Source organism: Salvelinus sp. IW2-2015, unplaced genomic scaffold (assembly GCF_002910315.2).
Source record: "Salvelinus sp. IW2-2015 unplaced genomic scaffold, ASM291031v2 Un_scaffold1676, whole genome shotgun sequence".
Taxonomy (NCBI): domain Eukaryota; kingdom Metazoa; phylum Chordata; class Actinopteri; order Salmoniformes; family Salmonidae; genus Salvelinus; species Salvelinus sp. IW2-2015.
In genome coordinates this window covers 57,313-67,783 of record NW_019943078.1, presented here as the reverse complement: position 1 = coordinate 67,783, position 10,471 = coordinate 57,313, and the positions used below count along the sequence as shown (strand labels likewise).

General features: G+C 45.1%; 1 protein-coding gene across 1 annotated transcript in view; it reads left to right on the top strand.

The window, feature by feature from the left end:
* Nucleotides 1–3,279: 3,279 nt before the first annotated feature.
* LOC112071658 (unconventional myosin-VIIa) overlaps nt 3,280–10,471 on the top strand; it is a gene marked incomplete at its 3' end in the record, with an annotated part of 47,073 nt that continues 39,881 nt past the window's right edge. The window contains 9 exon segments of the mRNA XM_070439469.1: nt 3,280–3,460; nt 3,953–3,995; nt 4,296–4,395; nt 6,030–6,182; nt 7,936–8,120; nt 9,760–9,837; nt 9,839–9,880; nt 10,094–10,140; nt 10,143–10,235. Coding sequence (XP_070295570.1) covers nt 4,300–4,395; nt 6,030–6,182; nt 7,936–8,120; nt 9,760–9,837; nt 9,839–9,880; nt 10,094–10,140; nt 10,143–10,235 — 694 coding nt within the window.

The following is a 10,471-nucleotide window of genomic DNA, read 5'->3' as shown; positions in this document are numbered from 1 at the left end:
CACAACAGTGGTAGGCCTGATTACCAACAATGACGAGACAGCCTACAGAGAGGAGGTGAGGGCCCTGGCAGAGTGGTACCAGGAAAATAACCTCTCTCTCAACGTCAACAAAATGGAGGGAGCTGATCGTGGACTTCAGGAGACAACAGAGGGAGCACGCCCACAACGACGTGGCAGCAGTGGAGAAGGTGAAAAGCTTCAAGTTCCACTGCGTACACATCACTGACAATCTGACATGGTTCACCCACACAGACCGTGTGGTGAAGAAGGCACTACAGCGCCTCTTCAGCGTCCTGAGCTTTGCCCCTAAGACCCTCGTAAACTTTTACAGATGCACCATTGACAATATCCTGTCGGGCTGTATCACCGCCTGGTACGGCAACTGCACCGCCCGCAACCGCAGGGCTCTCCAGAGGGTGGTGCGGTCTGCTCAACGCATCAGCAGGGCTACACCGCCTTCCTTCCAGGACACCTACACCACCCGGTGTTACAGGAAGGCCAAGAAGACCATCAAGGACCTCAGCCACCCGAGCCACTGCCTGTTCACCCTGTTATCATCCAGAAGGCGAGTTCAGTACAGGTGCATCAAAGCTGGGACCGAGAGACTGAAAAACAGCTTCTATCTCAAGGCCATCAGACTGTTAAATAGTCACCACTAGCCGGCCCCCGCCCAGTACCGCCCGCCCTGAACTTAGCCACTTGTCACTAGCTGGCTGCCACCAAGTTACTCAACCCTGCAGCTTAGAGCTCTGGGAGTCTTGGTGGTTCCAAACTTATTTTATTCCAAACTTCTTTCATTTAAAAATGATGGTGGCCACTGTGTTCTTGGGGACCTTCAATTCTGCAAACATTTTTTGCTACCCTTCCCCAGATCTGTGCCTCGACCCAATTCTGTCTTGGAACTCTAAAGACAATTCTTTCGACATCTTGGCTTGGTTTCTGCTCTGACATGCACTGTCAACTATAGGACCTTATATAGACAGGTGTGTGCCTTTTCAAATCATGTCCAATCAACTGAATTTACGACAGGTGGACTCCAAGTTGTAGAAACATCTCAAGGATGATCAGTGGAAACAGGATGCAGCTGAGCTCAATTTCGAGTCTCATTGCAAAACGTCTGAATACTTACAATATAAACAAGGGATTTCAGTATTTTAATTTTAATACATATATATATATATACACTACCGTTCAAAAGTTTGGGGGCACTTACAAATGTCCTTGTTTTTGAAAGAAAAGCACATGTTTTGTCCATTAAAATAACATCAAATTGATCAGAAATACAGTGTAGACATTGTTAATGTTGTAAATTACTATTGTAGCTGGAGACGGCAGATTTTTAATGGAATATCTACATGGGCGTACAGAGGCCCATTATCAGCAACCATCACTCCTGTGTTCCAATGGCACGTTGTGTTAGCTAATCCAAGTTTATCATTCTAAAAGGCTGATTGTGTTAGCACAGCTGAAAACTGTTGTTCTGATTAAAGAAGCAATACAACTGGCCTTCTTTAGACTAGTTGAGTATCTGGAGCATCAACATCAACATTTCACTGTTGACGTTGAGACTGGTGTTTTGCGGGTACTATTTAATGAAGCTGCCAGTTGAGGACTTGTGACACGTCTGTTTCTCAAGCTCGACACTCTAATGTACTTGTCCTCTTTGCTCTTCTTAATATTTCAAAATTTCTTAATTCCATTCTTTTACTTATTAGATTTGTGTGTATTGTTGTAAATTGTTAGATATTACTGCACTGTTGGAGCATTTTGGCAAAGCAATTAACATTTTGTCCTGAATACAAAGTGTTCTGTTTGGGGCAATTCCAATGCAACCACTCTCCATATTTTCAAGCATAGTGGTGGCTGCATTATGTTATGGGTGTGCTTGTAGTCGTTAAGGACTGGGGAGTTTTCGGGATAAAAAATAAATGGAATGGAGCTAAGCACAGGCAAAACCTTAGAGGAAAACCTGGTTTAGTCTGCTTTCCACCAGACACTGGGAGATGAATTCACCTTTCAGCAAGACAATAACCTAAAATACAAGGCCAAATATGCACTGGAATTGCTTACCAAGAAGACAGTAAACGTTCCTGAGTGGCCGAGTTACAGTTTTGACTTAAATCTACTTGAAAATCTATGGTAAGACCTGAAAATGGTTGATTAACAATGATCAACAACCAATTGTACAGAATTTGAAGAATTTCTTTAAGGAATGATGGACAAATGTTGCACAATCCAGGTGTGGAAAGCTCTTAGAGACTTACCCAGAAAGACTCAGCTCTCAGAGACTTACCCAGAAAGACTCACAGCTCTTAGAGACTTACCCAGAAAGACTCACAGCTCTTATAGACTTACCCAGAAANGACTTACCCAGAAAGACTCACAGCTCTTAGAGACTTACCCAGAAAGACTCACAGCTCTTAGAGACTTACCCAGAAAGACTCACAGCTCTTAGAGATTTACCCAGAAAGACTCACAGCTGTAATCGTTGCTAAAGGTGCTTCTACAAAGTATTGACTCAGAGGTGTGAATTCTTTCTGTATTTAATTTTCAATAAATTTGTAAAAATGTCTAAAAACGTATTTTCACTTTTTCATTATATGGTATTGTGTGTACATTGGTGAGAGAAAAAAACAACAATTTAATCTATTTTGAATTCAGGCTGTAACACAACAAAATGTGGAATAAGTAAAAGGGTATGAATACTTTCTGAAGGAACTATAGAATATATTAATTAACATTGTTTATGATACATTTAGTGTAGCAATCCACTGAAATATAATGTAATTCAGATTTTATTAGGCTGCTTTTACAGCCCTCTTTTACATGCCGTTCCTGTTACTAACAGAGGTGTGACAACACCACCTATGCTAATGCTGAAATGGAGACAGTGACGCTACAAGAGAAAGGTTTGAGACGTGCTGGTTGCTATAAGGTATCCCTTCCCTTTAGACCTTAGAGTGGGCCAACTCGGGGTGGGCCTGCTCGGGATGGGCCTTCCTCGGGGTGGGCCAACTCGGGATGGGCCTTCCTCGGGGTGGGCCTGCTCGGGATGGACCTTCCTCGGGGTGGGCCTGCTCGGGATGGACCTTCCTCGGGGTGGGCCTTCCTCGGGGTGGGCCTTCCTCGGGGTGGGCCTTCCTCGGGGTGGGCCTGCTCTCAGTGTACCTGTACTGGGTGTTACCTACACTGGACCTACCTGTCATGCGTTGACTGAAACTGCTCTGATTATTTCCCGTGCTGAGTGTCTGAGATCAAAGTCTTCAGGTCATAAAGGGGTGCTGGTTGTGCTGTGTTGGCATAGCTCTCGTTGTCCTCCTGTTTCCTGGTTCACAGTACTGCCTGTTTTATTTCTCTTGGTGGACTGGACCGGACAGACAATTGAACAGTGGCTGAGGACTGAACTGGCTACAGGACCAGGGAGAGCTTCTACAGACCTACAGCAATATAACCTCTACGGGTAAGACATGGGCTGCTACAAGGGGGTGGTTTGAACCACACTTGTCTAAGTTATTTTGATTCTTCTAATGGTGTTGTGACGACAGCCATAATGTACCAGTGATAAGATGTACATGTCATATGATATTTTTTTTGTTAACATGTCCACATCCGTTGTTATGGGGTTTGATTCTTTAATGGGATATAAATAGTATTCAGATTCTATTGAATCATTTGATTTCAGTAAAGACCTAAACTTAAATAAAATTTATTGAAGCAGGAATCACAAGGCCTTAACCATCTGGTGTCACAATGTGTCAATATTGTTTTACTGTAAAAGGGAGTGGTCCTGGCTGACACGGCAGCCATTTTATACGACTGATATATTGTCTGTATCCCAAATGTTACACTATTCTCAGTATAGTGCACTACTTTTGACCAGGGTCCAATAGGGCTCTACAATATACAATATGGAATCATACACACCTTTTGTTTTTTCTCTCTAAATCTACAGATTGGAGACAAGACATTTTTAATCATGGTGGTTTTGAGGAAGGTAAGATAACTATGACTGTACTCTTCTCATACAAAATGTTGAAGATTTGCTTGTATGATTTGTAACAGGTCCTATCCTCAACATTGTCTTTGACAGAAAATATGAATTTTAAACATTATTGGGGGAAAATAGTTAAAAGATTTGAAGCAATGTCTTTCATAGGGTGTCTGTGTAGGTGACTTTTCATTAGTTTAATCTCAGTATGTAGTCCAGTATTGGACTTGTCCATTGCCCCCCCCCCCCCCCCCCCCCCCCCCCCTCCACCCCCCCCCCCCCCCCCCCCCCCCACCCCCCCCCCCAGGTGAATGGGTGTGGGTAGACTCCGGTCAGGGGTGCCCATCGGAGCTCAGGTCAAGCTGACCGACACTGGAAAGCTACAGCTCTTCGATGATGAAGGAAAGGTACTGTACCTAGGTTACCTGTCCAATACCTACCTGTACCTCCTAACGTCTACTGGAAGGTACTGTACCAGTTACCTGTCCAATACCTACCTGTACCTCCTAACTGTCTACTGGAAGGTACGTACCTATTACCTGTCCAATACCTACCTGTACCTCCTAACTGTACTCTAACGTCTACTGGAAGGTACCTAGTTACCTGTCCAATAACTACCTGTACCTCCTACCTGTAACTCCTAACTGTCTACTGGAAGGTACCTAGTTACCTGTCAATAACTACCTGCTACTCCTACCTGTAACTCCTAACTGTCTACTGGAAGGTAACCTAGTTACCTGGTCCAATACCTACCTCATACCTCCTAACTGTCTACTGACAGTATTGTACCTAGTTACCTGTCAATACCTACCTGACCTCATAACTGTCTACTGGAAGGTCTGTACCTAGTTACCTGTCCAATACCTACCTGTACCCCTAACTGTCTACTGGAAGGTACCTAGTTACCTGTCCAATAACTACCTGTACCTCCTAACTGTCTACTGAAGTCTGTACTAGTACCTAGTTACCTAGTACCTGTCCAATACTACCGTACCTCCTAACTGTCTACTGGAAGTACTGTACCTAGCTACCTGTCCAATAACTACCTGTACCTCCTAACTGTCTACTGGAAGTACCTAGTTACCTGTCCAATACTACCTGTACCTCCTAACTGCTACTGGAAGGTACCTAGTTACCTTCCATAACTTACCTGTACCTCCTAACTGTCTACTGGAAGGTATACCTAGTTACCTGCCAATACCTACCTGTACCTCCTAACTGTCTACTGGAAGGTACGTACTAGTTACCTGTCCAATAACCTACCTGTACCTCCTAACTGTCTACTGGAAGGTACCTATACCTGTCCAATACCTACCTGCTACCCCTAACTGTCTACTGGAAGGTACAGTATATACCTGTCCAATACCTACCTGTACCTCCTAACTGTCTACTGGTAAAGGCTACCTAGTTACCTGTCCAATAACTACCTGTACCTCCAACTGTCTACTGGAAGGTACTTACCTAGTACCTGTCCAATACCTACCTGTACCTCCTAACTGTCTACTGGAAGGTACCTAGTTACCTGTCCAATACCTACCTGTACCTCTAACTGTCTACTGGAAGGTACCTAGTTACCTGTCCAATACCTACCTGTACCTCCTAACTGTCTACTGAGAGGTACTGTACCTATTACCTGTCCAATACTACCTGTACCTCCTAACTGTCTACTGGAAGGTACCTAGTTACCTGTCCAATACTACCTGTACCTCCTAACTGTCTACTGGAAGGTACCTAGTTACCTGTCCAATACCTACCTGTACCTCCTAACTGTCTACTGGAAGGTACTGTATCTGTTCTGTACACCTGAATGTTTTAATGAAATATTGTTATGTGTCCTGTCCTCTTTTTGGGGGAGGGTTCTGTTGATTATTTTATCTTCAACCACAAAATAACTTCTCAAGAGGACATTTTGTTGTTGTTGGTTATTTGAAGTGAAATAAAGAGCTGGATGGTTTTTTAGTTTTTTTTGTCTGAGAAATCTTTGGCCTCAGAATTAAATATTTCTCGTGATATATTGTGACAGTGTTATTGATCGTTGCAGGAGCATGAGATCAACAAGAAGAAAGAGGATGAATTCCGGCCCATGCACCCTACGTCTGTTAACGGAGTGGACGACATGATTCGACTGGGAGACCTCAACGAGGCCGGGCTCCTCAGGAACCTCCTGGTCCGACACAAGGACGGTATCATCTATGTTAGTATATTTCATACATATATTGTGTAGTGTACTATATCAACTATTTAGTCCCTATTCATATCGTTGTATCTGTAATCCACCTTACTAAGTTCTTAAAACAAGCATTGCCCCTCCTCCCCAGCTGGAAATGGGATGTGCAAAATGATACAAATTATACCTTTGTTGATAATAACTGATAAGGAAGTTGCGGACATGCGTGAAAGGTAGAACCAGGTAGAACCAGGTAGTACCAGGCAGAGTCCGGTTAAACCAGGTAGAGTCAGGTTAAACCAGGTAGAACCAGGTAGAACCAGGTAGAACCAGAAAGAGTCAGGTTAAACCAGGTAGAGCCAGGTAGAGTCAGGTAGAACCAGGTAGAACCAGGTAGAGTCAGGTTAAACCAGGTAGAGTCAGGTTAAACCAGGTAGAGTCAGGTAGAACCAGGTAGAGTCAGGTAGAACCAGGTAGAACCACATATATTTTTATTGACAGACCAATGATCATAAGTGATCAAACATTATGCAAAGACTCAACTGTCATCTTGTTGGTTTGAAAGAACCCCATTCACGATAAATGATATATAACTAGCTTGTTCACGATGACTGGTGGTTTACGCTCGTTTGGAGACTCAGCCCACTATTCCTCTCTGGCTGAAGTGAATGCTCTGTCTGTGACAGATAGATAGACTTTGCCCTGTAGTTAGGATTATCACACTGGTGTTTGTCTCCATAGAGACCAATGTTCCTCTTATGTGTTGAATGAGAACGTCCCAGTGTTGCCCTGCCAAGCTGCCAACACCCTAAACCACTGTCTGTGTGCTTGCCTTCATGAATCAGGACTTGTTTGAAATATAGAAAACAAGGGGACGATGTTTGGTTTAATATTTTATTTTTTATATGACGTTGCAAACATGAAATGTCATGTGGCTTCTGAACACCAAGCCCATTGCAGTGACTTTCTAACCTTATAGATAGTAGGTTTTGGTATCATAACTGGGTAATAAAGGCCCAATGCAAATGTTTTTATTTCAATTATCAAATAATTTCTTACCTTACCCGTAATAGATTTCTATTGAAAGGGGCAAAGAAAAACTATTTCTCAAGCAAGACTTTTGCTAGGACTGTCTGGGAGTAGTCTGAGTGGGAAGGGGAAAACTGAAAACCAGCTGTTATTGGCAGAGAGCTTTGGAACGGTCTATATTATTGGTCTATGAATCAATTTACTGCCTGGTGATGTCGCCACGGAACGCCGAAACTCCCGCCCTCATGCAGACCTGCTGATTAGAAGGTCCAGTGTAGATTGTATTTTCAACCAGCAGCTGTCAGGAAATAACACTGATTAAAAATWAAAAATAAAAATGTAAAAGCTGTTGTACAATATGAGATAAAACACAGATAAAAAACGGAATTCTGACTGCACTAGGTCTTTAAATGTCAAACCATTGGTTGTCTGGTTGTCATGGTATCTGGAAAGTAAATCATAAACACTTCGTTGACTGAGGAGCCACACCCCTCTCTGCGCTGTGTCCCGGTTGGAGGAGGTTGTATAGCCTCTTTCTCAGGCAAGCGAGACTAAGGGTTATACTGTGGCGTTACTGAATGTTGTTTAATGCAATGGTGTTGTTGGGCACACGCGCTTTTCATCAGTAGTGCCACATTCTGACGGATAACGTCTCTCTCATTCTCACACAAACACACACACTCACATCACCCATCTCAGTACCACTGTGTGTGTGACAGCCACAACGTCCCTCTCTCTGTGTTGTGTCTAGACTTACACAGGCTCCATTCTGGTGGCAGTGAACCCGTACCAGCTGCTGCCTCTCTATACTACAGAGCAGGTGCATCTGTACACGGACCGCCGGCTGGGAGAGCTGCCGCCACACGTGTTCGCCATCGCAGACGGCTGCTTCTTCAACATGAGACGCAACAAGAAGGACCAGTGCTGTGTCATCAGGTCGGAGAGGGGGGAGAGGGAGGAGAAGAGGGGAGGGGGAGAGGGAGGGAGGGAGAGGAGGGAGAGGGGAGGGGGAGAGGGAGGGGGAGAGGGGGAGGGAGGGGAGAGGGAGAGGAGGAGAGGGAGGGGGAGAGGGGAGAGAGGGAGGAGGGGGAGGGAGGAGGGGAGAGAGGGGGGAGAGGGAGGAGAGAGGGAGGGAGAGAGAAGGGAGGAGAGGGAGAGGAGGAGAGGGAGAGGGAGGAGAGGGGAGAAGAGGTGAGAGGGGAGGAGAGGGGGGAGAGGGAGGGAGAGAGGGAGAGGGGGAGAGGGAGGTGAGGGACAGGGGGAGAGGGGCCAGGAGGTTGTATACATACTGCCCAGACATCAGTTCAACGTCTAGATTTGGTGGAGTTGTCAACTAACTAGATTTCAACGTGAAATCAATCAAAAAAAATGTAACATGTCATTGGGTTTAGGTCAAAAGTTGATGTAGCCTTAAAACAACCAGTGGCGATTTTAGCATGTCAATCTTGGTGGGAAAAGAACAACAAAAAATGATGCATGCCATACAAAGCCACTACACAACGTAACACTAAACAACACATTAACTGCACAATAACGTTGACCAACGGAGCCCACAAACTGTTAGGGCCAACAGAAAGCTGTCCCAACAGAACGCCTTACTCAAGAAAACAGAAGAGGCCAGTTTTGTATGCGGCTTTATGAACTCAAATGATATGTATATATTGTTTACAAACTGACATGTGACAGGTATTAATGCCAAAAAAACATGCAATACAGGCAAGCCCCCCCCCCCCACAAAAAAATGAATATTTAATCTGCCTCACCGGCCCTGAATGACGGGTCGCCCTGCGATGACGGGTCGCCACTGAATGACGGTCGCCCTGGAATGACGGGTCGCCTGAATGACGGTCGCCCTGAAATGACGGGTCGCCCTGAGATGGACGGTCGCCCTGAATGAACGGGTCGCCCTGAATGACGGGTCGCCCTGAATGACGGGTCGCCCTGAAGACGGGTCCCCCTGAATGACGGGTCGCCTGAATGACGGGTCGCCCTGAATGACGGGTCGCCCTGAATGACGGTCGCCCTGAATGACGGGTCGCCCTGATGCGGGTCGGCCGAATGACGGGTCGCCCTGAATGACGGTCGCCCTGGATGACGGGTCGCCCTGAATGGCGGTCGGCACTGGATGACGCGGTCGCCCTGAATGACGGGTCGCCCTGAATGACGGGTCGCCCAAATGCACGGGTCGCCCTGATGAGGGTCGAGTGACCGCCCTGAATGAGCGGCGCCCTGAATGACGGTCGCCCTGGAGACGGCGCCCTGGATGACGGGTCGCCCTGAATACGGGTCCCTGGATGACGGGTCGCCCTGAATGACGGGTCGCCACTGAAAACAACATCGAGGGCTTTTTTTTTCAAATGAAATCCGTTTTCAACATTGATTCATCGTCATCACATTGATTTCTTTTGGTGTGGAAATTGACGTGAACAACCTTTTGATTCAACAAGTGTTTTTACCCCTTTTGTGGAGTAACTAGTTTGAAAAAACAGGACCATGCACCCATGATACAATCAACTAGAAGAGTACATTAGATTGTATAGCCTTTAAAAAAAACAATGTTCCCTGTGTGTTTCAGTGGTGAGTCTGGAGCAGGAAAGACAGAGAGCACCAAGTTGATGCTGCAGTTCCTAGCTGCTGTCAGTGGACAACACTCTGATAGAACAACAGATCCTGGAGGCCAACCCCATACTGGAGGGTAAAGGCCTTTGGGCTGTCATAAAGACAATTGATTCATTTGATTGATTCATGCGTTCATCAGGCTGGATCTTCTTCTCCACCAGAATAATGAATGAATGGATTTCAATCTGCTCTCCCTGGACCTGTGGTCCCTTCATAATGAAAATGTGTTTTCTTTCTTCTCTCTACTCTTCACTACCTTACAAACATATCGCAAATCTTCTATTCTTTCACCTTGGTAATGCCAAAACCATCCGCAATGACAACTCCAGTCGTTTTGGAAGTACATAGACATTAACTTCACTAAGGCGGTGCCATCGAAGGGGCTAAGATAGAAACAGTACCTCTGTGAGAAGATCCCGCGTCTGCAGACAGGTAGGAGACGTGGATTTACAGCCATACAATTAAAGGGGTGCTTACAATTAAAGGGGTAGATTTACAGTGTTAATTAAAGGAGTGTTACAATTAAAGGGTGTTACACATTAAAGGAGTGTTACAATTAAAGGAGTGTTACAATTAAAGGGGTGTTTTACAATTAAAGGAGTGTTACAATTAAAAAGGTACAATTCGTTATACAATTTAAATGAGGTGTGTACAAGTTAAAGGAGTGT